This window comes from Mustelus asterias, chromosome 7, assembly GCF_964213995.1.
Source record: "Mustelus asterias chromosome 7, sMusAst1.hap1.1, whole genome shotgun sequence".
In the NCBI taxonomy this organism is placed as follows: Eukaryota; Metazoa; Chordata; class Chondrichthyes; order Carcharhiniformes; family Triakidae; genus Mustelus; species Mustelus asterias.
Window position 1 is genome coordinate 139176674 of NC_135807.1, and position 24737 is coordinate 139201410.

Consider the following 24737-nt stretch of genomic DNA (forward strand, 5'->3'; position numbering starts at 1 on the left):
ATCTGTGAGGAGAGAAAAGGGCTGACCTTTCAAGTCTGGACGACTCTCGCAGAACTCTGTTCTCTCTCCACAGATGCTGTCAGACCCGCTGAGACTTTCCAGCATTTTCTGTGCTTGTTGATGAAGTGTAAATACACCTTGGGGGGTTCCTGAACTGTGTTACTCAAGGTCACATCATGTAATTCCCAATGTTCTAACACCAAATAATGTTCCTTGAATGGATAATCCTCCATCTAAACACATCATATACTTCAAAAATTACAAATATTACTGTTGTAAACCCAATAAACTGATAAAAAATGAATGGTGAAATCACAGAATTCTTTTTGTTCTTTGTTAAAGTTTTTGTTGGAAATCTATCTGGGGTTTTGATGGAATAAATAAGGAGAAAGTGTTTCCAGTGACAGGAGGGTGGGTAACCAGAGAGACTGAAGACCATCAGTCAAACAATGTCCCCAATGGTGGGGGAGTCCAGAACCAGGGGTCATAGTTTGAGGATAAGGGGTAAACCTTTTAGAACTGAGATGAGGAGAAATTTCTTCACCCAGAGAGTGGTGAATGTGTGGAATTCACTACCACGGGAAGTAGTTGAGGCCAAAACCTTGTCTGATTTCAAGAAGAAATTAGATATAGCTCTTGGGACTGAAGGAATCAAGAGATATGAGGGGAAGGGGGGGATCAGGATACTGAATTCGATGATCAGCCATGATCAAAATGAATAGCGGAGCAGGCTCGAAGGGCCGAATGGCCTCCTCCTGCTTCTAGTTTCTATGTTTCTAAAAGAACCAGCGAGGGAGATGAGGAATTTTTCACCCAGCGAGTTGTTGTGATCCGGAAGGCACTGTCTGAAAGGGCGGTGGAAGCAGATTCAATAATAACTTTCAATAAGTAAATTTGATGACTGCTTCAAAAGAAAAGAAACTCTAAGCTAATGGGGAAAGAGGCACGGAGAAGGATTAATTGAATTACAGAAAGTAGAGCACAAGAGCAGACCTTTGAAATACAAAGCAGTTAATCCCACTCCCCCCTGTCTGGTTCTGGCGAGCCTACCCCCACTTACCTGTTCCTGGGAGTCAGTGTGGGTCATGCCCCCGACTCCTGCAGTACCAGCAATGGTCACTGCTCTCGGTGGTGCTATTGGTACACACAGGCAGGATCCTTGCCCGAAACACCCTGGGAACTCTGCCAGCTAAATGTCTGATTGGGATGAAGTCCCAGCAGGAATGGCCAGTGGACTTGCCCACCCTCAGCACCGTGCATCTAATTGTTAACAGAATCCATTTTTGAGCGAATATACCCAGAGAGAAATGGTTCCGCCATTATTTACTGATGGAGTTGAGCCATAAATTGGGACAAAGTTTTTATCTTCGCCTGGGTGTTCAGTCACGCCTTGGGGAATTCTCCAAAATACAATATGCTTTTGTGAGCTCTGAGTATTTTAAGATCACTTCCAGCTGCACTGACATAGCCAGCAGTTATTCACATTGATTGTAAGCAACAATCTGACCAATCTAATCCAAATAAATTTAATTGGACCTTAATGACTTTACCAATAGCACTCGCATCCAGCCGAGACTTCAGGCCAAGCAGCACACACTGTAACTACAACAATCTGTCTGTCAGTGAATGGTTAATATACCAGTGGGCAGGCCTGGTCCAAAATAATTATCAAATTACTTCACTCAGAATTATTCATTGGGTTGCTAATTACTGGTCTGGTGACAGCAAGGAATTTAATGACCAGTTTATGACCCATCTACATCCAAATAAATTAGATCATATTAAAGAATGTTTTTGGGTGTGCTTGTTACAGAACTAAGAGTTTGGGATTTCTTATATTCTCGGCTGACACGTTACTTGTTACTGTTTTTTGATTTTAAGTCAGGCTCCTGCCGATGTGTTTGAGGGAGGTATAATATGGTTCGTCTGAAGGTCTTCATGGTGTTCTGGTTATAATATTCCTCCTTCAGTCAGTCCCACCAATCACATCTCCAATTTATTGTTCTCTACATCTTGCTAAGTGGGCATTGGCTGACATGATGTCCACCAGACATCTCTGCAAATAATTCCCTGGCTGGGATTTTACACAGCACCAATGGCTCCATCCACTGGCCTGGGGATGTGGGAGGGGGGATGTGGGAGGAGGGATGTGGGAGGAGGGATGTGGGAGGAGGGATGGGGAACCCTTGGCCATTTAGAATCATAGAACCCTGCAGTGCAGAAGGAGGCCATTCGGCCCATTGAGTCTGCACTGACCAGAATCCCACCCAGATCCTATCCCCTTATCCACATATTTACCCTGCCAATCTCCTGACCTTAACAGGCAATTTAGCATGGCCAATCTATCTAACCTGCACATCTTTGGACTGTGGGAGGAAACTGGAGCATCCAGAGGAAACCCATGCAGACACGGGGAGAACGTGCAAACTCTGCACAGACAGTGACCCAAGACCGGAATTGAACCCAGGTCCCTGGCATTGTGAGGCAGCAGTACTAACCACTGTGCCACGGTACCGCCCCAATTCTGAGATCTCCAGCAGGAACGTTTTGTTTTTCAGACCATGAACAGCCCAGCACCAGGTGTCCCGCCCCTTTAATGGCAGAGATTCTGCCTCTCAGCCAATCAGAGAGTCAAATGCTCTTCAGTCCCAGCAGCGCCATCTGAAGAAAGGGATGCTGGGACTGCACCCGCCCTGGAGAAACATCATGGCTGCTGCCCCAACTGGAACTCAAGCCAGTGAGGCTGGGCTCACTGTGGCCTATTAGGTAGTGGGTAAGAACACATCAGGGCTGGTCCTTGTTGCCAAGGGAACCACCACTACCCCTCCTCCTCCATGGGTCAGGAGGGTCTTCCAACCCTTGGGGCTGCCAGGTTTCACCGAGTTGGCTCCCCATGTGTTGGAAGAACCCCCACACCAGTGGTGCAGACAGACGATGGGTACACCACACCCATCGGTGCCCATTCTTCAGCCCAGCTGCTCCTTGAGGCCTTTGTGTGTGAAGCGCTTTGGGACGGATGTGAAAGGCACTATGTAAATGCAAATTCTTCTCCTTTACATGTTCTGCACGTAATGATACACTCTCCTTTCTAACATTCAAGCTGAGATAAAGTACTCAGTGTAGGGTGACACGGTGGTTAGCACTGCTGCCTCTCAGCGCCAGGGACCCAGGTTCGATTCCTGGCTTGGGTCACTGTCTGTGCAGAGTCTGCACGTTCTCCCCGTGTCTGCGTGGGTTTCCTCCGGGTGCTCCGGTTTCCTCCCACATTCTGACAGATGTGCTGGTTAGGGTGCATTGACCCGAACAGGTGCTGGACTGTAGCAACTAGGGGAATTTCACAGTAACTTCATTGCAGTGTTAGTGTAAGCCTTACTTGTGACTAATAAGCTTTGTGTTCGCTATATTGCGGTATTAATTCTGGACTCGGTTTTCTCCTCCTCACCTCAGTCCAGCTTCCTGTCGATGCTTCAGCTGCAGAAATGCAACAAGCTTTAAACAATCTGCAGTCACTCAAACCTGATAGTGTTCATGTGCTGAGCACATTAACCAACCAGAGCTTTATCTACACCGTGACCTTCAATTCCACACGGGGTGAGTGTATCTGATCACAGTCTCTCTGAATATTCTTTCACCAGAGAACAAGGCTCCATTCAGCTGCAATCCCGTCTTCAGAGATTCAGTTCATTTGCTGAAAGTGTTGGTGAGGCCGCTGTCACTCATACAGTCCTGTAAACACCCTTTGGAATGTTCTCCCCCTCACCCCCACCCCTGATTCTGCACTGATAAATGCGAGGTGATGCATTTTGGTAGATTGAACCAGGGCAGGACTTGCTCGGTTAATGGTAGGACGTTGGGGAGAGTTACAGAACAAAGAGATCTCGGGGTACATGTTCATAACTCCTTGAAAGTGGAGTCACAGGTGGACAGAGTGGTGAAGAAGGCATTCGGCATGCTTGGTTTCATCGGTCAGAACATTGAATACAGGAGTTGGGACGTCTTGTTGGAGTTGTACAAGACATTGGTAAGGCCACACTTGGAATACTGTGTGCAATTCTGGTCACCCTATTATAGAAAGGATATCATTAAACTAGAAAGAATGCAGAAAAGATTTACTAGGATGCTACCGGGACTTGATGGATTGAGTTATAAGGAGAGGCTGAATAGACTGGGACTTTTTTCTCTGGAGCATAGGAGGCTGAGGGGGTGATCTTATAGAGGTCTTTAAAATAATGAGGGGCACAGATCAGCTAGATAGTCAATATCTTTTCCCAAAGGTAGAGGAGTCTAAAAGTAGGGGGCATAGGTTTAAGGTGAGAGGGGAGAGACACAAAAGGGTCCAGAGGGGCAATTCTTTCACAGAGGGTGGTGAGTGTCTGGAACAAGCTGCCAGAGGTAGTAGTAGAGGGGGGTAAAAATTTTGTCTTTTAAAAAGCATTCAGACAGTGAAATGGGTACGATGGGACAAGAGGGATATGGGTCAAATGCGGGCAATTCAGACTGGCTTCAGGGTTTTAAAAAAAGAGGATGGCATGGACAAGTTGGGCCGAAGGGCCTGTTTCCATGGTGTAAACCTCTGATTCTATGCCCTGTTTGTAAAACAGGGGGGTGAATGTAACTATGGGGGATATTGTCGGGGGTCCTAATCTAAACCTCCCCCAATATCCACAAGTCCGACCACATCAAACACAAGGGGGGGTATTTTCCCGTCCTGCTCATCATAGGGGGGTGAGGGGGCGAGTGGGTGGGGGGGGAGGGGTGAGGGGTCCATGTGGGCGGGGAATTGGGGAGCCACATGGGAGGTGGGGGTAGTGGGGTCACGCGGGTGGGGGGTTGGGGGGGTGGCTGCATGGGTGGGGGGGCATCCATGCGGAATTTTCCAGTTTTGGGGCAAGCGCGGCCGGAGATTCCCACCATGGAATTGTAAACACTGTCTCTGGGCTGTATTTTGAAAATATCTTTCCAATCCTCGCTGTACAGGGGACTTTGATTTACTGCAGGTTGAGATTCTGGGTGGAAGCAATGTCACTATCGAAGTGCTGGAAAACACCAAAGGAAAGCCCGGGCTGGACACCTTTACACTGATCCTGGATGGAGCCGTTTCTAAACCCCTGTCACAAACTGCGACAGTTACTGAGGTGTGTCCCAGCCCAGCCTCCTGCTCAGAGTCTGATATTAAACCAGTCTGCTCACAATCTCAGTGTTACACTTGACCCTGAGATGAGGTTCTGGCCTCACATTCACACCATCACTGAGACAGCCTATTTCCACCTCAGTAACACCCCCCATCTCAACTCATCAGCTGCTGAAACCCTGTCCCGGGCCTTTGTTACCTCCAGACTTCACCATTCAAACTCACTGCTGACTGCTCTCCCACTCCCTACCCCCCTAAACCTGAGATCATCCAAATCTCTGCTTCCTGTGTCATAACTCCCAGCAGGTCCCACCCCCTCCTGCCCACCCACCTACACTGGCTCGCAGCGAAACACACCCCCTCCTCCCCACTGCACACCCACCTACACTGGCTCGCAGTGAGTCCCACCCCCTCTCCCCACTGCACACCCACCTACACTGGCTCGCAGTGAGTCCCACCCCCTCTCCCCACTGCCCACCCACCCACACTGGCTCGCAGTGAGTCCCACCACCTTCTCCCCACTACCCACCCACCTACACTGGCTCCCAGTGAGTCCCACCACCTCCTCCCCACTGCACACCCACCTACACTGGCTCCCAGTGAGTCCCACCCCCTCCTCCCCAGTGCCCACACACCTACACTGGCTCCCACTCAAGCAATGTCCTGATTTTAAAATTGTCATCTTTGCTTTCAAATTCCTCCCTGGCCTTTCCCCTTCCTGACTCTATAATCTCTGTCAGTCCTGCAGCCTCCACGATATCTGCACTCCTCTAAGTTTGGCCTCTTGCGCATTCCCTATTGTAATCACTCCACCACTGGCAGCCCTTAGCTCTGGAATTTCCTCCCTCACCCTCCCCACCTCTCTTCTTCCCTCTCCTCCTTTAAGACACTCATTAAACGCACACTCTTGACCAAGGTTTTGGTCACTTGTCCTGGTATCTCGGTATCTCGCGGTGTGACTCAGTTTGTATTGTTCCACTGTGCTCCTTTGGACGGCTATTGGTGTAGTTGTTATAATTGTGTAGTAATATCACTTCAGGCCTTCACTATTCTTACATTCAGAAAATAATGAAATTCTATCCCCAAAGGGAAATCCACTTCTGATTCTTCCAAGTTGAGTTTGTGATTGATTCGCTGTGGCTGCTGGAAGGTGTTTGATTCGCTCACAGTAAGGCTGGTATATCTGTCCATTATGAATTGCCCCTCAGAAGGTGGTGGTGAGCTGCCTTTGTCAAGATATCCGAGTGGCTTGCTGGGACACTCCAGGGCACAACCACATTGCTGTGGGTCTGGAGTCACACGGACCAGACTGGTAAGAACAGTGGATTCACTCCCCTAAAGGGAATCAGTGATCCAAAAATCCACTGTTTGATGCTTCATTACAGATGCTAACTCCTCATTCTGGATTTATCTAATGAATTAGTGTCGCCACGCTGAGATCTGAACTCATGACATCATCAATCACAGGCCTCAGGATTCCAGTCCAGTAATGTAACCAATGTGCTAGCTTTCCTCTCGAGTATATCAGAATTCTGATATTGCCGATACAGAGTTTGACCTCAGCCAGTGACCGGCACTGGACAGAGGTTGGGGCAAGTTTGACCAGCTCCAATAGCCAGTCGATTCTCAATATAACCTTTCATTCCAGGTCAAAGCTGCTTTAGAAGACTTGGTGAGTGCCAAATGTCCAGGCCACATTGTCGATTACCGAGAAGGCTACACAGTCAAATATTTCAACAACTTTGAAGATGATCATACCCAGGTAGTTGCACAAATTAGGAATCATCAGATTCAATCAAACAGTTACCACCTTTCCACAGAATCCAGCTGATTTTTAAAAATTACTTTCAAAGTGACTTGGACTTGGTTTCCCTGAACTTGCCCACGGCTGGGAGTGCTGAGGGAGTGCTGCACTGTCAGAGGGTCAGTGCTGAGGGAGTGCTGCACTGTCAGAGGGTCAGTGCTGAGGGAGTGCCGCACTGTCAGAGGGTCAGTGCTGAGGGAGTGCCGCACTGTCAGAGGGTCAGTACTGAGGGAGTGCCGCACTGTCAGAGGGTCAGTGCTGAGGGAGTGCCGCACTGTCAGAGGGTCAGTGCTGAGGGAGTGCTGCACTGTCAGAGGGTCAGTGCTGAGGGAGTGCCGCACTGTCAGAGGGTCAGTGCTGAGGGAGTGCTGCACTGTCGGAGGGTCAGTACTGAGGGAGTGCTGCACTGTCAGAGGGTCAGTGCTGAGGGAGTGCCGCACTGTCGGAGGGTCAGTACTGAGGGAGTGCTGCACTGTCAGAGGGTCAGTACTGAGGGAGTGCCACACTGTCAGAGGGTCAGTACTGAGGGAGTGCTGCACTGTCAGAGGGTCAGTACTGAGGGAGTGCTGCACTGTCAGAGGGTCAGTGCTGAGGGAGTGCCGCACTGTCGGAGGGTCAGTACTGAGGGAGTGCTGCACTGTCAGAGGGTCAGTGCTGAGGGAGTGCCGCACTGTCAGAGGGTCAGTGCTGAGGGAGTGCTGCACTGTCAGAGGGTCTGTACTGAGGGAGTGCTGCACTGTCAGAGGGTCAGTACTGAGGGAGTGCCGCACTGTCAGAGGGTCAGTACTGAGGGAGTGCTGCACTGTCAGAGGGTCAGTACTGAGGGAGTGCTGCACTGTCAGAGGGTCAGTACTGAGGGAGTGCTGCACTGTCAGAGGGTCAGTACTGAGGGAGTGCCACACTGTCAGAGGGTCAGTACTGAGGGAGTGCTGCACTGTCAGAGGGTCAGTACTGAGGGAGTGCTGCACTGTCAGAGGGTCAGTACTGAGGGAGTGCTGCACTGTCAGAGGGTCAGTACTGAGGGAGTGCTGCACTGTCAGAGGGTCAGTACTGAGGGAGTGCTGCACTGTCAGAGGGTCAGTACTGAGGGAGTGCTGCACTGTCAGAGGGTCAGTACTGAGGGAGTGCTGCACTGTCAGAGGGTCAGTACTGAGGGAGTGCTGCACTGTCAGAGGGTCAGTACTGAGGGAGTGCTGCACTGTCAGAGGGTCAGTACTGAGGGAGTGCTGCACTGTCAGAGGGTCAGTACTGAGGGAGTGCTGCACTGTCAGAGGGTCAGTACTGAGGGAGTGCCACACTGTCAGAGGGTCAGTACTGAGGGAGTGCCACACTGTCAGAGGGTCAGTACTGAGGGAGTGCCGCACTGTCAGAGGGTCAGTACTGAGGGAGTGCCACACTGTCAGAGGGTCAGTACTGAGGGAGTGCCACACTGTCAGAGAGTCAGTACTGAGGGAGTGCCGCACTGTCAGAGGGTCAGTACTGAGGGAGTGCCGCACTGTCAGAGGGTCAGTACTGAGGGAGTGCTGCACTGTCAGAGAGTCAGTACTGAGGGAGTGCCGCACTGTCAGAGGTTCAGTACTGAGGGAGTGCCGCACTGTCAGAGAGTCAGTACTGAGGGAGTGCCGCACTGTCAGAGGGTCAGTACTGAGGGAGTGCCGCACTGTCAGAGGGTCAGTACTGAGGGAGTGCTGCACTGTCAGAGGTGCTGTCTTTTATTGCTCGCCTGTTACACACGCCAGCTGTGTTTTCCCATGCCATCAATGAATTGGGAAAGTGAACAGGATAAATAATGAGCAGCCAGGCTAACACTCGCTGTCCTTTCCACCAATCAGTGGAATGTGCCTCTTAGGTTTCCGTGTATGAATTAATTGGCTATCAAATGATGCTGATATAATGAGGCCATTCCATTTAACTGACACCCTTTCTGCTTCGCTTATTAATATTCAATTGAGCCCAATTTTAAAATTGTAATTTTATAATTCATGTTTGGTGGTGTGTTGACGGATAGGTTAGTGTTCCTCGTTACCTTGGGAAGCAGCATGACCAACGCAGTGGACCTTTAAGAGTCAACCATATTGCTGTGGCTCTGGAGCCACATGTCGGCCAGACTGGGTAAAGATGGCAGATTTCCTCCCCGAAAGGACCATTTTACTCCAGTCTGCCAGCTTTTCATGGTCATTTGCAAGCTGTATCTGAATTGACACATGAACGGGAGTGAATCAGAGGGATAGAAACATGTATGGACAATAAGTAGTGGGTCTAAATGAGGGATTAGGAAGTGGTGCAGGCTTGGTGGGCCAAAGGGCCTGTTCCCGTGCTGTATTATTCTTTGCTCTTCTCTGTTCTATTACTGAAGCTAACTTTATATTGACAGAGTTTTAAACCAATTTCAGATTTCAAAAACTGCCCTCACTGGGATCAGAACTCACTCTCTCTGGATTTGTCCATCAATAGAATGTAATTTCCTGTTTCCCTTTTAAACTTGTAGCACAGCTATCAAAGTGGCGAGAGGACAAAGAAAACCGATGCTTTCTGTGGCCGTTCCTGTGTAAAAAATCCCACATCTTTGTACGGCTTTGCAAACTATCACCCTCCATTTTCATTAAGCATTTATAATCAGGTGAGTAGAAAGAGACTTGGAGATGAATACAAACACTTCCTCAGTCGTGCTGTCTGCATTCAAAGTGCTTTCATTACCCTGTTATTCAGAAGGATGACGGGCTTTACTTGTTGCCAATCTGCTGGTTTCTGTCTAGAGGCCATGTTCATCTATGTTTGATCACATGATGTTCAACAATGTTTCTTCTTTAAAGGATTGTGACAGATCTATAAATAAGGACAGAACCAATAGGAACATAGAAGACTCATAGAATCCTACAGTGCAGAAGGAGGCCATTCAGCCCATCGAGTCTGCACCGAACACAATCCCACCCAGGCCCTATCCCCATAACCCCATGCATTTACCCTAGCTAGTCCACCTGAAACTAAGGGGCAATTTAGCATGGCCAATCCACCTAACCCGCACATCTTTGGAGTGTGGGAGGAAACCAGAGCATCCGGAGGAAACCCACGCAGACATGGGGATAACGTGCAAGACAGTGACCCGAGCTGGGAATCGAACCCGGGTCCCTGGTGCTGTGAGGGAGCAGTGCTGTGCCACCATGCTGCAGGGGGAGGCTATTCAGCCCCTCGACACTGCATTCAATCAAATCATGGCTGAACTCCCTCAGCACCCCCCAACCCCCATGTTCCTGTGGTGCCCAAGAATCCGTCGATCTCAGTCTCAAATCTATTCAATGAATGACCACCCACTGCTCCCTGGAGCAGAGAAATCCAAATAGGCACCATCTTCTGAGTGAAGAAATTCCTTCTCATCTCAATCCTGAATGGCCGGCCGCCTGTGATATTCCAACCCCTGATTCTAGAAATTTTAAAGAGAAGGAATGAACACTCTGAACATCCACTCCTGCTAACTCCTCTACACATCACATCATCTCACATTCTCTTAATCTCCAGAGAATATGGGCCAACTTTGTTTTGCATATATACTGGCTCAGTAGCTCCACAGGCTGCCAGTTACGATATTGAATTATTCAGACTAAGAAGTACCCAGTGGCCCATGCCCCAATAGTTGCTGCTAGAAATAGGCTCATGTGTGAGGTTCCCCAGTGTAAGAGGAGTTTTCTGAGGTGTCCCACTGGGTGCCCTGTATTTAGTTGACTTCACTCAACTGATACATAGATTACGAAAGACAGTGTATAGTTAAAGAATGAAAAGGAATTTATTTGCTAATGCGTCAGGAGAAAGACACAATTAATGAGTGCTGACTGTTCTCTCTGAACTAATCTCGCTATCGTAAAATTGTTCTATTATTCCTAACATTTCAATACCCTGTTTCGGGCGGCACGGTAGCACAGTGGTTAGCACTGCTGCTTCACAGCTCCAGGGTCCCGGGTTCGATTCCCGGCTCGGGTCACTGTCTGTGTGGAGTTTGCACATTCTCCCCGTGTCTGTGTGGGTTTCCTCATGGTGCTCCGGTTTCCTCCCACAATCCAAAGATGTGCGGGTTAGGTTGATTGGCCAGGTTAAAAATTGCCCCTTAGAGTCCTAGGATGCGTAGGTTAGAGGGATTAGCGGGTAAATATGTGGGGGTAGGGCCTGGGTGGGATTGTGGTCAGTGCAGACTCGATGGGCCGAATGGCCTCCTTCTGCACTATAGGGTTTCTATGATTTCTATGATATGAATGATAGGATGTGTGTTGGGCAGTTACTTAAACACTGCATAGCAAGACTCATTTCTACCTAATCCACAGCAGTGTTTTTCAAACATTTTTCTGGTGACCCACTTTTACCAAATGGCCGTCCCTCAATCCCCAAGAAAGGGAAAGGAAATTGGTGCCAATTTTATTTACAGCGCTTTGAAATGTCCACACCACGTTTCAGCTCTACTCTGAGTCCACACCCATGCTCAAACAATCAAATACAGTGATTGTACTGCAGTGAGAGTTTGCCCAGAGAGAAAATGGAAATAAAGGTCAGCGATTCTATGATACTGGATGTAACTTCAAATCAGCAAAAAGAGTATGATGTCAGACATATTTTTGGGTTTTAATAATTGTTAGTATAAATCTCGGTGAACTCTTTTGATGAATTGCTGGGTGTCTATTCTGTTCAATGCACTGATCAATGCTGTACATCAATGTTTGTCAAAGTGGGGGTCGCGACCCCCAGGTGGATCGCGGGATGTTGAAAAATAGGTCACCTGTAATGATCCCCAAAGATTGCCTGACCTTTATTTCCATTTTGTCTCTGGACGAACTCTCACTGCAGTACAATCACTGCATGTGATTGTTTGAGCACGGGTGTGGACTCAGAGTAAAGTTGTAGAAAGAGCTGGAAGCTGGAGTGTGGTGTTTGAAAAACACTGCTGTAGATTACGTAGAAATGATATCTTGCTATGCAGCGTTTAAGTAACCATTGTGGTTCATCATCAGTAAAGAACAGCATGCTAATGTAACTTTCATCGTGTGTTCAGCTTTGTTTTGCATATAAAGGTCTTTTTGAAAATTACCTTCACCTGGTCGTCAGTTACGTAGACAAGTATGGAAGACATGAAAGTCGTATTTCGGTCCCATTCAGATTTGCTCAAGAGATTCAAGTATTACAGTAAGTTCAGCTGCTTAAATATTGTTTCATTTGGATTCACAATCATAGTGCAGTCACAAAACTGGAGGCCATTTCGCCTGTCGCACCTGCGCTGGCTCTCTGCAACAGCAACACACCTTGTGCCACACCCCCACCCAATTTCCCAGGGACTTGTAAATTTGTTTTTCTTTAGATAATAATCCAATTACTTTCAAAAAGCCAAGATTGAATCTGTCTCCACCACATTCTCAGACAGTGCATTCCAGACTCTAACCACTCGCTGTGTGAATCTGACTCCGCACACACTCTCAGACAGTGCAGTCCAGACCCTAACCACTCGCTGTGTGAATCTGTCTCCACCACACTCTCAGACAGTACATTCCAGACCCTAACCACTCACTGTGTGAATCTGTCTCCACCACACTCTCAGACAGTGCATTCCAGACCCTAACCACTCACTGTGTGAATCTGTCTCCACCACACTCTCAGACAGTGCATTCCAGATCCTAACCACTCGCTGTGTGAATCTGTCTCCACCACACTCTCAGACAGTACATTCCAGATCCTAACCATTCACTGTGTGAATCTGCCTCCACCACACTCTCAGACAGTACATTCCAGATCCTAACCACTCGCTGTGTGAATCTGTCTCCACCACACTCTCAGACAGTACATTCCAGATCCTAACCACTCGCTGTGTGAATCTGTCTCCACCACACTCTCAGACAGTACATTCCAGATCCTAACCACTCGCTGTGTGAATCTGTCTCCACCACACTCTCAGACAGTGCATTCCAGACTCTAGCCACTCGCTGTGTGAATCTGACTCCGCACACACTCTCAGAGAATGCATTCCAGATCCTAACCACTCACTGTGTGAATCTGTCTCCACCACACTCTCAGACAGTACTTTCCAGATCCTAACCACTCGCTGTGTGAATCTGTCTCCACCACACTCTCAGACAGTGCATTCCAGATCCTAACCACTCGCTGTGTGAATCTGTCTCAACCACACTCTCCAATCTATCCACCTAACTGAAGTTTCTCAGCCCTGGAACCATTTGTGTCAATATTACTTCATACTCTGTCCAAAATTTGCCTCATCTACTGGATCCGCCCATTACACAAATGGCACCATCTCAGTGCAATCAGAATAGAAGTGACTGATGATTGTCTTGGGATTTGAGAAGGGAATATATTCCGGATGGGACGGGTGTGCAGAACGAGACTCAGCGATTGAACTAAGTATCAGAAAATTAACTTCATTGCAGTGTTAATGTAAGCCTACTTGTGACACTAATAAATAAACTTTAAAAGTAATGCGAGTGTTTATTTACTCCAGATGGTCGTACACCTGTGTCAATTTGTTCGATCCTGTGAAATCCGCTGTTCCCAGTGGAAGAAACTTCATGTTGAACAGAATTGATTTTTCCAGGAAGTCAGCAGACCAGGATTACTTTGTGGATGCTGTTTACATTGGACAGAGGGCCACAACACAGAATCAAAATGGTATTTTCATTTTGAAATTGAAATCTAAGCGAGGATTCAATCACAATTCCGTTTCTGTGACAGTGATGAAACAGGAATGCAGTAGACAACTCCTGTAGACTCGATTCAAGTTTTTACAGGATGTGGGCGTCGCTGGTTAGGCCAGTATTTATTGCCCATCGCTAATTACCCCTTGAGAAGGTGGCGGGGAGCTGCCTTCTTGAGCAGTCCCTGAGGTGTAGGTACACCCACAGTGCTGTTGGGGAGGGGGTTCCGGGGATTTGACCCAGTGATAGTGAAGGAATGGCAATATGTTTCCAAGTCAGGATGGTGAGTGACTTGGAGGGGAACTTCCAGGTGGTGGTGTTCCCATTACCTTCCGCTCTTGGCCTTCTAGGTGGTAGAGGTCGTGGGTTTGGAAGGTGCTGTCTAAGGAACCTTGGTGAGTTCCTGCAGTTAGAACATAACTCAACTATAACTACATAGCTCGATAGTGGCTGAATAACACTGGCTATCAGAAACAGAAATAAACACAATGTAAGAAATGGAACATTAAATCCATGAAACCTGTTGACCTCTTTGATGTGAAGAGCTCTGTAGCCAGAGCTTAGACTCTGAATCTGTAAAATCTACCCTCACGTATCTGCTGCTCCATCTGAGAGTTGTAAAGGGTGAGAGAAATGGGATAGTTCTGTTGTGGGAGATCTGGGATATGGATCAGAGATGGGTAAATAGAGTTGATGTAATGATCAACCATGATCTAAGAGAATGACCAGACAGCATCAAGGGGCTGAATGGCCTCCCCTTGTTACTTTGCTTCCACAGCTAGAGAGGCATCAATGATGGTACATTGGGGCCTTTATCGAAAATTGGTAATCTGAGTGGAAGGTTTTAGGAGCTAGCACCTGGCTTGTTGGACACTCTAGTCAAGATCTGATCTGCAGTGACCTTATCTAAAGTAGATCATATCTAAAGTAGATAATATCTAAAGTAGATCATATCTAAGAGAGAAGTTATCCAAGGTAGATCCAGATCTAAAGCAGATCCTTATCTAAGGTAGTTCCTTATCTAAGGTAGATCTTGCCCACCCTACAGGTGACATCTTATTCTGAAAGTTTTATCTTTGAAATATATGTCTGAATTTTAGTAGAAGTTGTGTTTCACATTAATAGTTTGGAATTTTAAATTCAGTGAATGGAATCTTTCTCTGCAGATCTACCAATAAGGACTGGCCCTCCATTGCTTGACAAAGGAATTCTCATTGAAGAGATCATAGTAACCAAAGGAGGAATGAGAAACCCTGTTGTCTATAATCAGTATGAAGTCACTATTGTTCCCATTAATTGTGGCTACAGGATCCCGCTGCTGGAGGTTGCCTTTGCTCAGGTCAGTATAACCTGGTATTTGGGTGGAGTGATCCAGGAGAGAATATATTATGAATCTGCATTATTCTCAGAGAGCCCAGGTTAGTTATCCAGTGTGGGTAAGCTTATTTGGGAGCGGAGAGAGGGAAATCAGTGGAGTTTCTAAATGACTGGAAATCGTTGAGGAGTCTAAATACAGAAATTATTTCTAACTGATGGACAGGGACACAAGAAAATCACCACGGCAAATGGCACTTTGGTTCAGGGCTGTGAGACAAAACAGAGAGTGTGATGCTTCAGTTGTGTAAAGCCTTGCTAAGACTCCACCTGAATTAAGTCTGTTCAGTTTTGGGCACGACGCCTCAGTAAGGATGTATTGATCCATTGAATTTCACTGAATATCCTCCTGCAGCTTCCTGCTCACACTCCCAGAACTTATTGTTCCTCCTACTAACATTGTCAACTCTGATTAAATGTATTCCTGGTGACTTGCTGCCAAGTTCCAGCCAGGAGTTGGCCAACACATCCATCCTTGTGACGTATGGCCTTCCTACACCAATTGGAAAACAAAAAGACTCACTACCCAACAGGATGATGCGCTTCTGTCAGTCAGTCAGCCTGTGTTTCCCCGCTATTAGCAATATTTTGATATCTGATAAAGAAAATCTTCAAAGAAAATTAAAAACAATAATAATGTTGATGATGTTTCTCCAGGGTCGCACATACAGCAGCATCCTGGAGACTCCAGGCCCATCCCGGAGGCTTGGCAACCCTAGCTCCTACCCACATTGAGCCAGGTTCTGAGCAGCAGAAGCTCATTTGTCCATTGAGTTTACCCTTCCAAGCTTTGTGCTGTTTTCCTTACTGACATTCATAGAAATCATAGAAACCCTACAGTGCAGAAGGAGGCCATTCGGCCCATCGAGTCTGCACCGACCACAATCCCACCCAGGCCCTACCCCCACATATTTACCTGCTAATCCCTCTAACCTACGCATCCCAGGACTCTAAGGGGCAATTTTTAACCTGGCCAATCAACCTAACCCGCACATCTTTGGACTGTGGGAGGAAACCGGAGCACCCGGAGGAAACCCACGCAGACACGAGGAGAATGTGCAAACTCCACACAGACAGTCACCCAAGCCGGGAATCGAACCCGGGACCCTGGAGCTGTGAAGCAGCAGTGCTAACCACTGTGCTACCGTGCCGCCCTCTTCTGGATTGTTACATTCTGGAACAATTGTCCCATCTCCTATTTCTCACTGGTGTGTCCCCCATACTTTTTAAAACTGCAATGGATTTTTGTTCTCTCATCTCACCCTGCTATCCCTTTCTGAATAAATATCGTTGGTGCATTTCCTATTTTCAATGATACTATTCACTCCTCCTTCTCCAATTCCCCTTTAATCATTAAATCTTTAAATTCCTCAATCAAGATTCTTCCCACACCTTTCTTTCACTCTGTTCTTCTGCAGAGAGAAATGTTCCCGAATGGACAACCTTTCCCTAGAACCAAGCCTTCCAAAATTCAGGAATTCACCTAGAGGCCTCCAAAGGACTCAGTCCAATTTCCCTGGGTGGAGGCGGACACTGAGCACAGTCGGGAGTCAAGAGTTATGTGGAACAGACAGGAAATTGGAGATAAGGCAGCTATCAGATCTTATCAAATGGCAGAGCAGGCTTGAAGGACCGAGCAGTCTACTCCAGCTCCAAAGGCCCATGTTCCAAGCACTCCAGATACAGCTCAAGTAGGGCCCAGATACAATTAATACCATCTCATTTGGGCAACACAGCGGCTCGTGGTTAGCACTGCTGCCTCACCAGTGCCAGGGGCCCGGGTTCAATTCCAGCCTCGGGTCACTGTCTGTGTGGAGTTTGCACATTTCCCCCCGTGTCTGCGTGGGTTTCCTCCGGATGCTCCGGGTTAGGTGCATTGGCCATGCTGAATTGACCCTAGTGTCAGTGGACTAGAAGGGCAAATATGAGGGGTTACAGGGTTAGGGCCTGGGTGGGATTGGGGTTGGTGCAGACTCGATGGGCTGAATGGCCTCCTCCTGCACTGTCGGGAATCTATGATTCTCTGATACATCACCTCAAACTATACATCCACTCATTTATTTTCTACTGAGGAACGCTGAACTTCCTAATTTGTCAGAGAAAGTGTTTTTAAATGCTAGTGTGACACATTTTTTTCTGTGGCAAAATGTTGGGACCTTGTGAACGGGAAATCAATTTTAAAACACAGTTTTGGAACAAGATTCCAGTCAAATATAGGTTTATGTTTTCACTGATGACGGAATCTAAGCTCTTCACTGCCATTCGGTGGGGTTGCTGGGAGTTGGCTCTGACATTGTTGCCCAAGTTTTGGACGCTCTGTGGGATTGAATTTTCACCAATCTCCCTCAACATCTTCAGCTGATCCACACATCAGCCGAGAGGATTGGTGTACAAGTCTGTCTTTCTCTGGGACTATCCAGCCTGTGTCCTAATGAGGTCACGGTGGGAGATTGCAAGGAGCCCATGGGGAAGTGATAATGGGATGTCTCTGCTGGGAAAGGGTAACATTTGTGCTGAATGTTTGTCCAGGCTGTGTCCAATGACACAAAAGACGAGATGGTTCACAGAGGGAGCACGTGGCCCGAGGGGGCAGTTATAAGAGTTCGGAGAACAGAAGCTGCGTCACCTCCAATCTCTGGCACCATGGATATTGAGATATTTGGAAAGTCTGTGAAAGGTAAGCAGCGAATGCTGAAACCGTAAAATTTCTTTAAAAACCACCTCCCAATTTGTCTGCGTTCCGAAGAATCTCTTCACTCGAGGTAAATCTCAGGAGGTTTTGCTCTGTATGGAGTCTTGCTTGACACAAACATTCTAGATGTTTCCAGTTGTGACATTTAATGCTTGGAGAATTAAACATGCACTCAATTCTCTGATCTATATTGGGGGTTGTATTTTATAATTACTTGTATTTGTGTTCTGTGGGTGTAGCTCTTGTGAATAAACTTCACCTCAATAATTCAGATAACTTGCAATTCATGTTGGCTTCAGTGCAGCGAACAGGTCAGAAACATTTCTGTTAGCTTTATATATTTCAGTGCAACTCCCTTCTCACCGTCTCATCCTCCAGAACTCTGTGTCAGTGTGGCTGAATGTGTAACACTCTGTCCTCAGATTCCACCTGCCCCCCACTCTCCGAATGGAGTTACAGTAGATGGAATCTTGAGAGAGAATTCCAGCTCTATATTTCTGAAATGGAAAAATGCTCCACCGTGGGTGGCATGGTGGCACCGTGCCAGGGACCCGGGTTCAATTCCTGACTTGGGTCACTGTTTTGTGAGAACAGGGCGGCACGGTAGCACAGTGGTTAGCACTGCTGCTTCACAGCTCCAGGGTCCTGGGTTCGATTCCCGGCTCGGGTCACTGTCTGTGTGGAGTTTGCACATTCTCCTCGTGTCTGCGTGGGTTTCCTCCGGGTGCTCCGGTTTCCTCCCACAGTCCAAAGATGTGTGGGTTAGGTTGATTGGCCAGGTTAAAAATTGTCCCTGAGATGTGTAGTTAGAGGGATTAGCGGGTAAATATGTGGGGGTAGGGCCTGGGTGGGATTGTGGTCGGTGCAGACTCGATGGGCCGAATGGCCTCCTTCTGCACTGTAGGGTTTCTATGTTCATTTCTATGTAACACGAGTTCTCCTCGTGTCTGCGTGGGTTTCCTCCGGGTGCTCCGGTTTCCTCCCACTATCCAAAAATGTCTAGGTTAGGGGGGTTAGCCATGGTAAATGTGTGGGGTTACAGGGATAGGGCCTGAGTAAGCTACTCTGTCCGAGAGTCGGTGCAGACTCGATGGGCCGAATGGCCTCCTTTTGCACTGTAGGGATATTATGATCCGAGAACCAGAATTATTTCATGATGGGATTGTTCTCTCTGTGGCAGAGAAAGTTAAGGGGGAGATTTAATAGATGTGTTCAAAATCACCAGAGATTTTGATTGAATAAATAAGGAGAAATTATTTCCAGTGGGAAGCAGAGGGGCATAGATTCCAGTTAATTCGCAAAAGTACCAAAGTATAAGATGAAGATTATTTTTTCACACAGCGAGTTGTTGTGATCTGGAAGGCGCTGCCTGAAAGGGCAGTGGAACCAGATTCAATTATAACTTTCAAATGGGAATTGGATAAACTCCTCAAGGGGCAAACATTTGCCAGGTTATGGGGATAGGGCAGGGTAAGTGGGATAATTTAATATCTGCTTCGAAGAGCTAGCACAGCCACAAACAGGCTGAATGGCCTCTGCCCGCAGGATTTGATTATTAAAGTTCATCGCCATTTTGATGTTTTCTGTGTTTTTATTTGTGAAGATTTCCCGGCTAATTCTACAGCCTTGGAGATGCAGTACGCCTTACAAACCATCCCAGAGATCGGAGTGGTCTCTGTGACAAAATCTGGCAACTGTTCTGCCTGTCAATGGAGAGTGAAGTGGCTTAGCAATGGTGGCAATCAGCCTACCATCCAGGTAAGACTCACACAAAATAAAACAATCCCCAGAATCCCAACCCAGTTAGACTTGGCTGCTGGTTTGAACAGATGCAGCAGAAATTTTCGGAATGTTCAGCTACCTCTTGACAACAGTCAGTGTTTTATATTCTGTATTATCATCAACCCTTCATACTCAAGTAGTTTAAACATGTTGCTTCAACTCCTCCTCTGAATCCTGTGACCTCGAAGGACAAGAGCAGCAGATACCTGGGGAACATCACCACCTGGAGGTTCCCCTCCGAGTCACTCACTATCCTGACTTGGAAATATATCGCCGTTCCTTCACTGTCGCTGGGTCCAAATCCTGGAACTCCCTCCCTAACAGCACAGTGGGTGCACCTACACCACATGGTCTGCAGTGGTTCCAGAAGGCAGCTCACCACCACCTTCTCAAGGGGCAATTCGAGATGGGCAATAAATGCTGGTCTAGCCAGCGACACCCACATCCCATAAATAAATTAATTAAAGAGCATCTGTCAATAACAATTACTTGTGGGACATAGGGATTCAGTATAGAGCGGTGAGAGTTTGGAGCAGTGATGTGGATGTTTTTGTGGTTTTGTGTTTGCAGGTTAATGATTCCAATGTCAATGGAGTGAATGCAACAGTAACCGTTTACAACCAACAGCAAGGAGGCTTCTTCAGTCAACGTCTCACAGGAGATCTGTTCCGGACACCCCACACACTGCCTCAGGTACATACGTGGCAGCTCCATTCTGATCCTGTCTGCAACATGTGCTTACACACACAAGAGCAGGAGGAGGCCATTCAGCCCCTCAAGTTTGTTCAATCATGGCTGACCTGCCTGAGCTCCATAAACCTCACTGCTCCAACCCAGCAACCCTCTATCAGCCTCTCTCTCGACCCCAGTAGCCACAGCTTTTTTGGGGAGACAGTTCCAGATTTCTACTCGCCCATTTGTGTGAAATGTTTCCTGATATCTGCCTGAACAACCTGACTGGAATATTGAATATTCCCCTTTATCCTGCATTCCTCACCCATCCACCAGGACAAACAATGTCTCTCTGTCCACACTATCAAATTTCCTTAGCATTTTAAAAACAAAATTAGATCTCCATGCACACACTTGTACACATCTTCACACATCTGTATGCACCTAACACACCTGCGCACACCTAGACTCACCTGGACCCACTGAGACTCACCTGCACACACCGAGACTCACCTGCGCACACCGAGACTCACCTGCGCACACCGAGACTCACCTGCGCACACCGAGACACACCTACGCACGCCGAGACTCACCTGCGCACGCCGAGACTCACCTGCGCACGCCGAGACTCACCTGCGCACGCCGAGACTCACCTGCGCACACCGAGACTCACCTGCACAAACCTGGACTCACCTGGACACACCTAGACTCACCTGCACACACCGAGACTCACCTGCGCACACCGAGACTCACCTGCACAAACCTGGACTCACCTGGACACACCTAGACTCACCTGCGCACACCGAGACTCACCTGCGCACACCGAGACTCACCTGCGCACACCGAGACTCACCTGCGCACACCGAGACTCACCTGCACACACCGAGACTCACCTGCGCACACCGAGACTCACCTGCGCACACCGAGACTCACCTGCGCACGCCAAGACTCACCTGCGCACACCGAGACTCACCTGCACACACCGAGACTCACCTGCACACACCGAGACTCACATGCACACACCGAGACTCACCTGCACACACCGAGACTCACCTGCGCACACCGAGACTCACCTGCGCACACCGAGACTCACCTGCGCACACCGAGACTCACCTGCGCACACCGAGACTCACCTGCGCACACCGAGACTCACCTGCGCACAACGAGACTCACCTGCACAAACCTGGACTCACCTGGACACACCGAGACTCACCTGCGCACACCGAGACTCACCTGCACAAACCTGGACTCACCTGGACACACTGAGACTCACCTGCGCACACCGAGACTCACCTGCGCACACCGAGAATCACCTGCGCACACCGAGACTCACCTGCACACACTGAGACTCACCTGCGCACACCGAGACTCACCTGCGCACACCGAGACTCACCTGCGCACACCGAGACTCACCTGCGCACACTGAGACTCACCTGCGCACACCGAGAATCACCTGCGCACACCGAGAATCACCTGCGCCCACCAAGACTCACCTGCACACACCGAGACTTACCTGCGCACACCGAGAATCACCTGCGCACACCGAGACTCACCTGCACACACCGAGACTCACCTGCGCATGCCGAGACTCACCTGCGCACGCCGAGACTCACCTGCGCATGCCGAGACTCACCTGCGCACACCGAGACTCACCTGCGCACACCGAGACTCACCTGCGCACACCGAGACTCACCTGGACCCACCGAGACTCACCTGGACCCACCGAGACTCACCTGCGCACACCAAGACTCACCTGCACACACCAAGACTCACCTGCACACACCGAGACTCACCTGCGCACACCGAGAATCACCTGCGCACACCGAGAATCACCTGCGCACACCAAGACTCACCTGCACACACCGAGACTTACCTGCGCACACCGAGAATCACCTGCGCACACCGAGACTCACCTGCACACACCGAGACTCACCTGCGCACGCCGAGACTCACCTGCGCACGCCGAGACTCACCTGCGCACGCCGAGACTCACCTGCGCACACCGAGACTCACCTGCGCACACCGAGACTCACCTGCGCACACCGAGACTCACCTGGACCCACCGAGACTCACCTGGACCCACCGAGACTCACCTGCGCACACCAAGACTCACCTGCACACACCAAGACTCACCTGCACACACCGAGACTCACCTGCGCACACCGAGAATCACCTGCGCACACCGAGACTCACCTGCACACACCGAGACTCACCTGCGCACGCCGAGACTCACCTGCGCACGCCGAGACTCACCTGCGCATGCCGAGACTCACCTGCGCACACCGAGACTCACCTGCGCACACCGAGACTCACCTGCGCACACCGAGACTCACCTGGACCCACCGAGACTCACCTGGACCCACCGAGACTCACCTGCGCACACCGAGACTCACCGGCACACACCGAGACTCACCTGCGCACACCGAGACTCACCTGCACACACTGGACTCACCTGCACACACCGAGACTCACCTGCACACACCGAGACTCACCTGCACACACCGAGACTCACCTGCGCACACTGAGACTCACCTGCGCACACTGAGACTCACCTGCGCACACCGAGACTCACCTGCGCACACCGAGACTCACCTGCGCACACCGAGACTCACCTGCGCACACCGAGACTCACCTGCGCACACCGAGACTCACCTGCGCACACCGAGACTCACCTGCGCACACCGAGACTCACCTGCACACACCGAGACTCACCTGCACAAACCTGGACTCACCTGCACAAACCTGGACTCACCTGGACACACCTAGACTCACCTGCGCATGCCGAGACTCACCTGCACACACCGAGACTCACCTGCACACACCGAGACTCACCTGCGCACACCTAGACTCACCTGCGCACACCGAGACTCACCTGCGCACACCGAGACTCACCTGCGCAAACCTGGACTCACCTGGACACACCTAGACTCACCTGCGCACGCCGAGACTCACCTGCACACACCGAGACTCACCTGCACACACCGAGACTCACCTGCGCACACCTAGACTCACCTGCGCACACCGAGACTCACCTGCACAAACCTGGACTCACCTGGACACACCTAGACTCACCTGCGCATGCCGAGACTCACCTGCACACACCGAGACTCACCTGCACACACCGAGACTCACCTGCGCACACCTAGACTCACCTGCACAAACCTGGACTCACCTGGACACACCGAGACTCACCTGCGCACACCGAGACTCACCTGCGCACACCGAGACTCACCTGCGCACACCGAGACTCACCTGCGCACACCTAGACTCACCTGCGCACACCGAGACTCACCTGCACAAACCTGGACTCACCTGGACACACCTAGACTCACCTGCGCACGCCGAGACTCACCTGCGCACACCGAGACTCACCTGCACACACCGAGACTCACCTGCGCACGCCGAGACTCACCTGCGCACACCGAGACTCACCTGCGCACACCGAGACTCACCTGCACACACCGAGACTCACCTGCACATGCCGAGACTCACCTGCGCACACCGAGACTCACCTGCACACACTGGACTCACCTGCACACACCGAGACTCACCTGCGCACACTGAGACTCACCTGCACACACCGAGACTCACCTGCACAAACCTGGACTCATCTGGACACACCGAGACTCACCTGCGCACACCGAGACTCACCTGCACACACCGAGACTCACCTGCACACACCGAGACTCAGCTGGACACACCGAGACTCACCTGCACACACCGAGACTCACCTGCACACACCGAGACTCACCTGCGCACACCGAGACTCACCTGGACACACCGGGACTCACCTGGACACACCGAGACTCACCTGCGCACACCGAGACTCACCTGCGCACACCGAGACTCACCTGCGCACACCGGGACTCACCTGCAACACACCGAGACTCACCTGCACACACCGAGACTCACCTGCACACACCGAGACTCACCTGCGCACACCGAGACTCACCTGCGCACACCGAGACTCACCTGGACACACCGAGACTCACCTGCACACACCGAGACTCACCTGCGCACACTGGACTCACCTGCGCACACCGAGACTCACCTGCACACACCGAGACTCACCTGCGCACACTGGACTCACCTGCGCACACCGAGACTCACCTGCACACACCGAGACTCACCTGAGCACACCGAGACTCACCTGCGCACACCGAGACTCACCTGCGCACACCGAGACTCACCTGCGCACACCGAGACTCACCTGCGCACACCGAGACTCACCTGCACACACTGGACTCACCTGCACACACCGAGACTCACCTGCGCACACCGAGACTCACCTGCACACACCGAGACTCACCTGCACAAACCTGGACTCACCTGGACACACCGAGACTCACCTGCGCACACCGAGACTCACCTGCACACACCGAGACTCACCTGCACACACCGAGACTCACCTGGACACACCGAGACTCACCTGCACACACCGAGACTCACCTGTACACACCGAGACTCACCTGCGCACACCGAGACTCACCTGCGCACACCGAGACTCACCTGCGCACACCGAGACTCACCTGGACACACCGGGACTCACCTGGACACACCGAGACTCACCTGCGCACACCGGGACTCACCTGCAACACACCG

General features: G+C 49.9%; 1 protein-coding gene across 1 annotated transcript in view; it reads left to right on the forward strand.

Moving 5' to 3' along the window:
* The window catches only part of pkhd1l1.1 (PKHD1 like 1, tandem duplicate 1), a 169579-nt gene that overhangs the window by 38036 nt on the left and 106806 nt on the right, over window positions 1-24737 (forward strand). Inside the window, exons 17-26 of the mRNA XM_078215522.1 lie at window positions 3448-3591; window positions 4978-5135; window positions 6780-6893; window positions 9424-9555; window positions 11971-12101; window positions 13516-13589; window positions 14782-14954; window positions 17519-17666; window positions 19285-19439; window positions 20034-20156. Of these exons, the coding sequence (XP_078071648.1) occupies window positions 3448-3591; window positions 4978-5135; window positions 6780-6893; window positions 9424-9555; window positions 11971-12101; window positions 13516-13589; window positions 14782-14954; window positions 17519-17666; window positions 19285-19439; window positions 20034-20156 (1352 nt within the window). The remainder of the gene's footprint in view (window positions 1-3447; window positions 3592-4977; window positions 5136-6779; window positions 6894-9423; window positions 9556-11970; window positions 12102-13515; window positions 13590-14781; window positions 14955-17518; window positions 17667-19284; window positions 19440-20033; window positions 20157-24737) is intronic.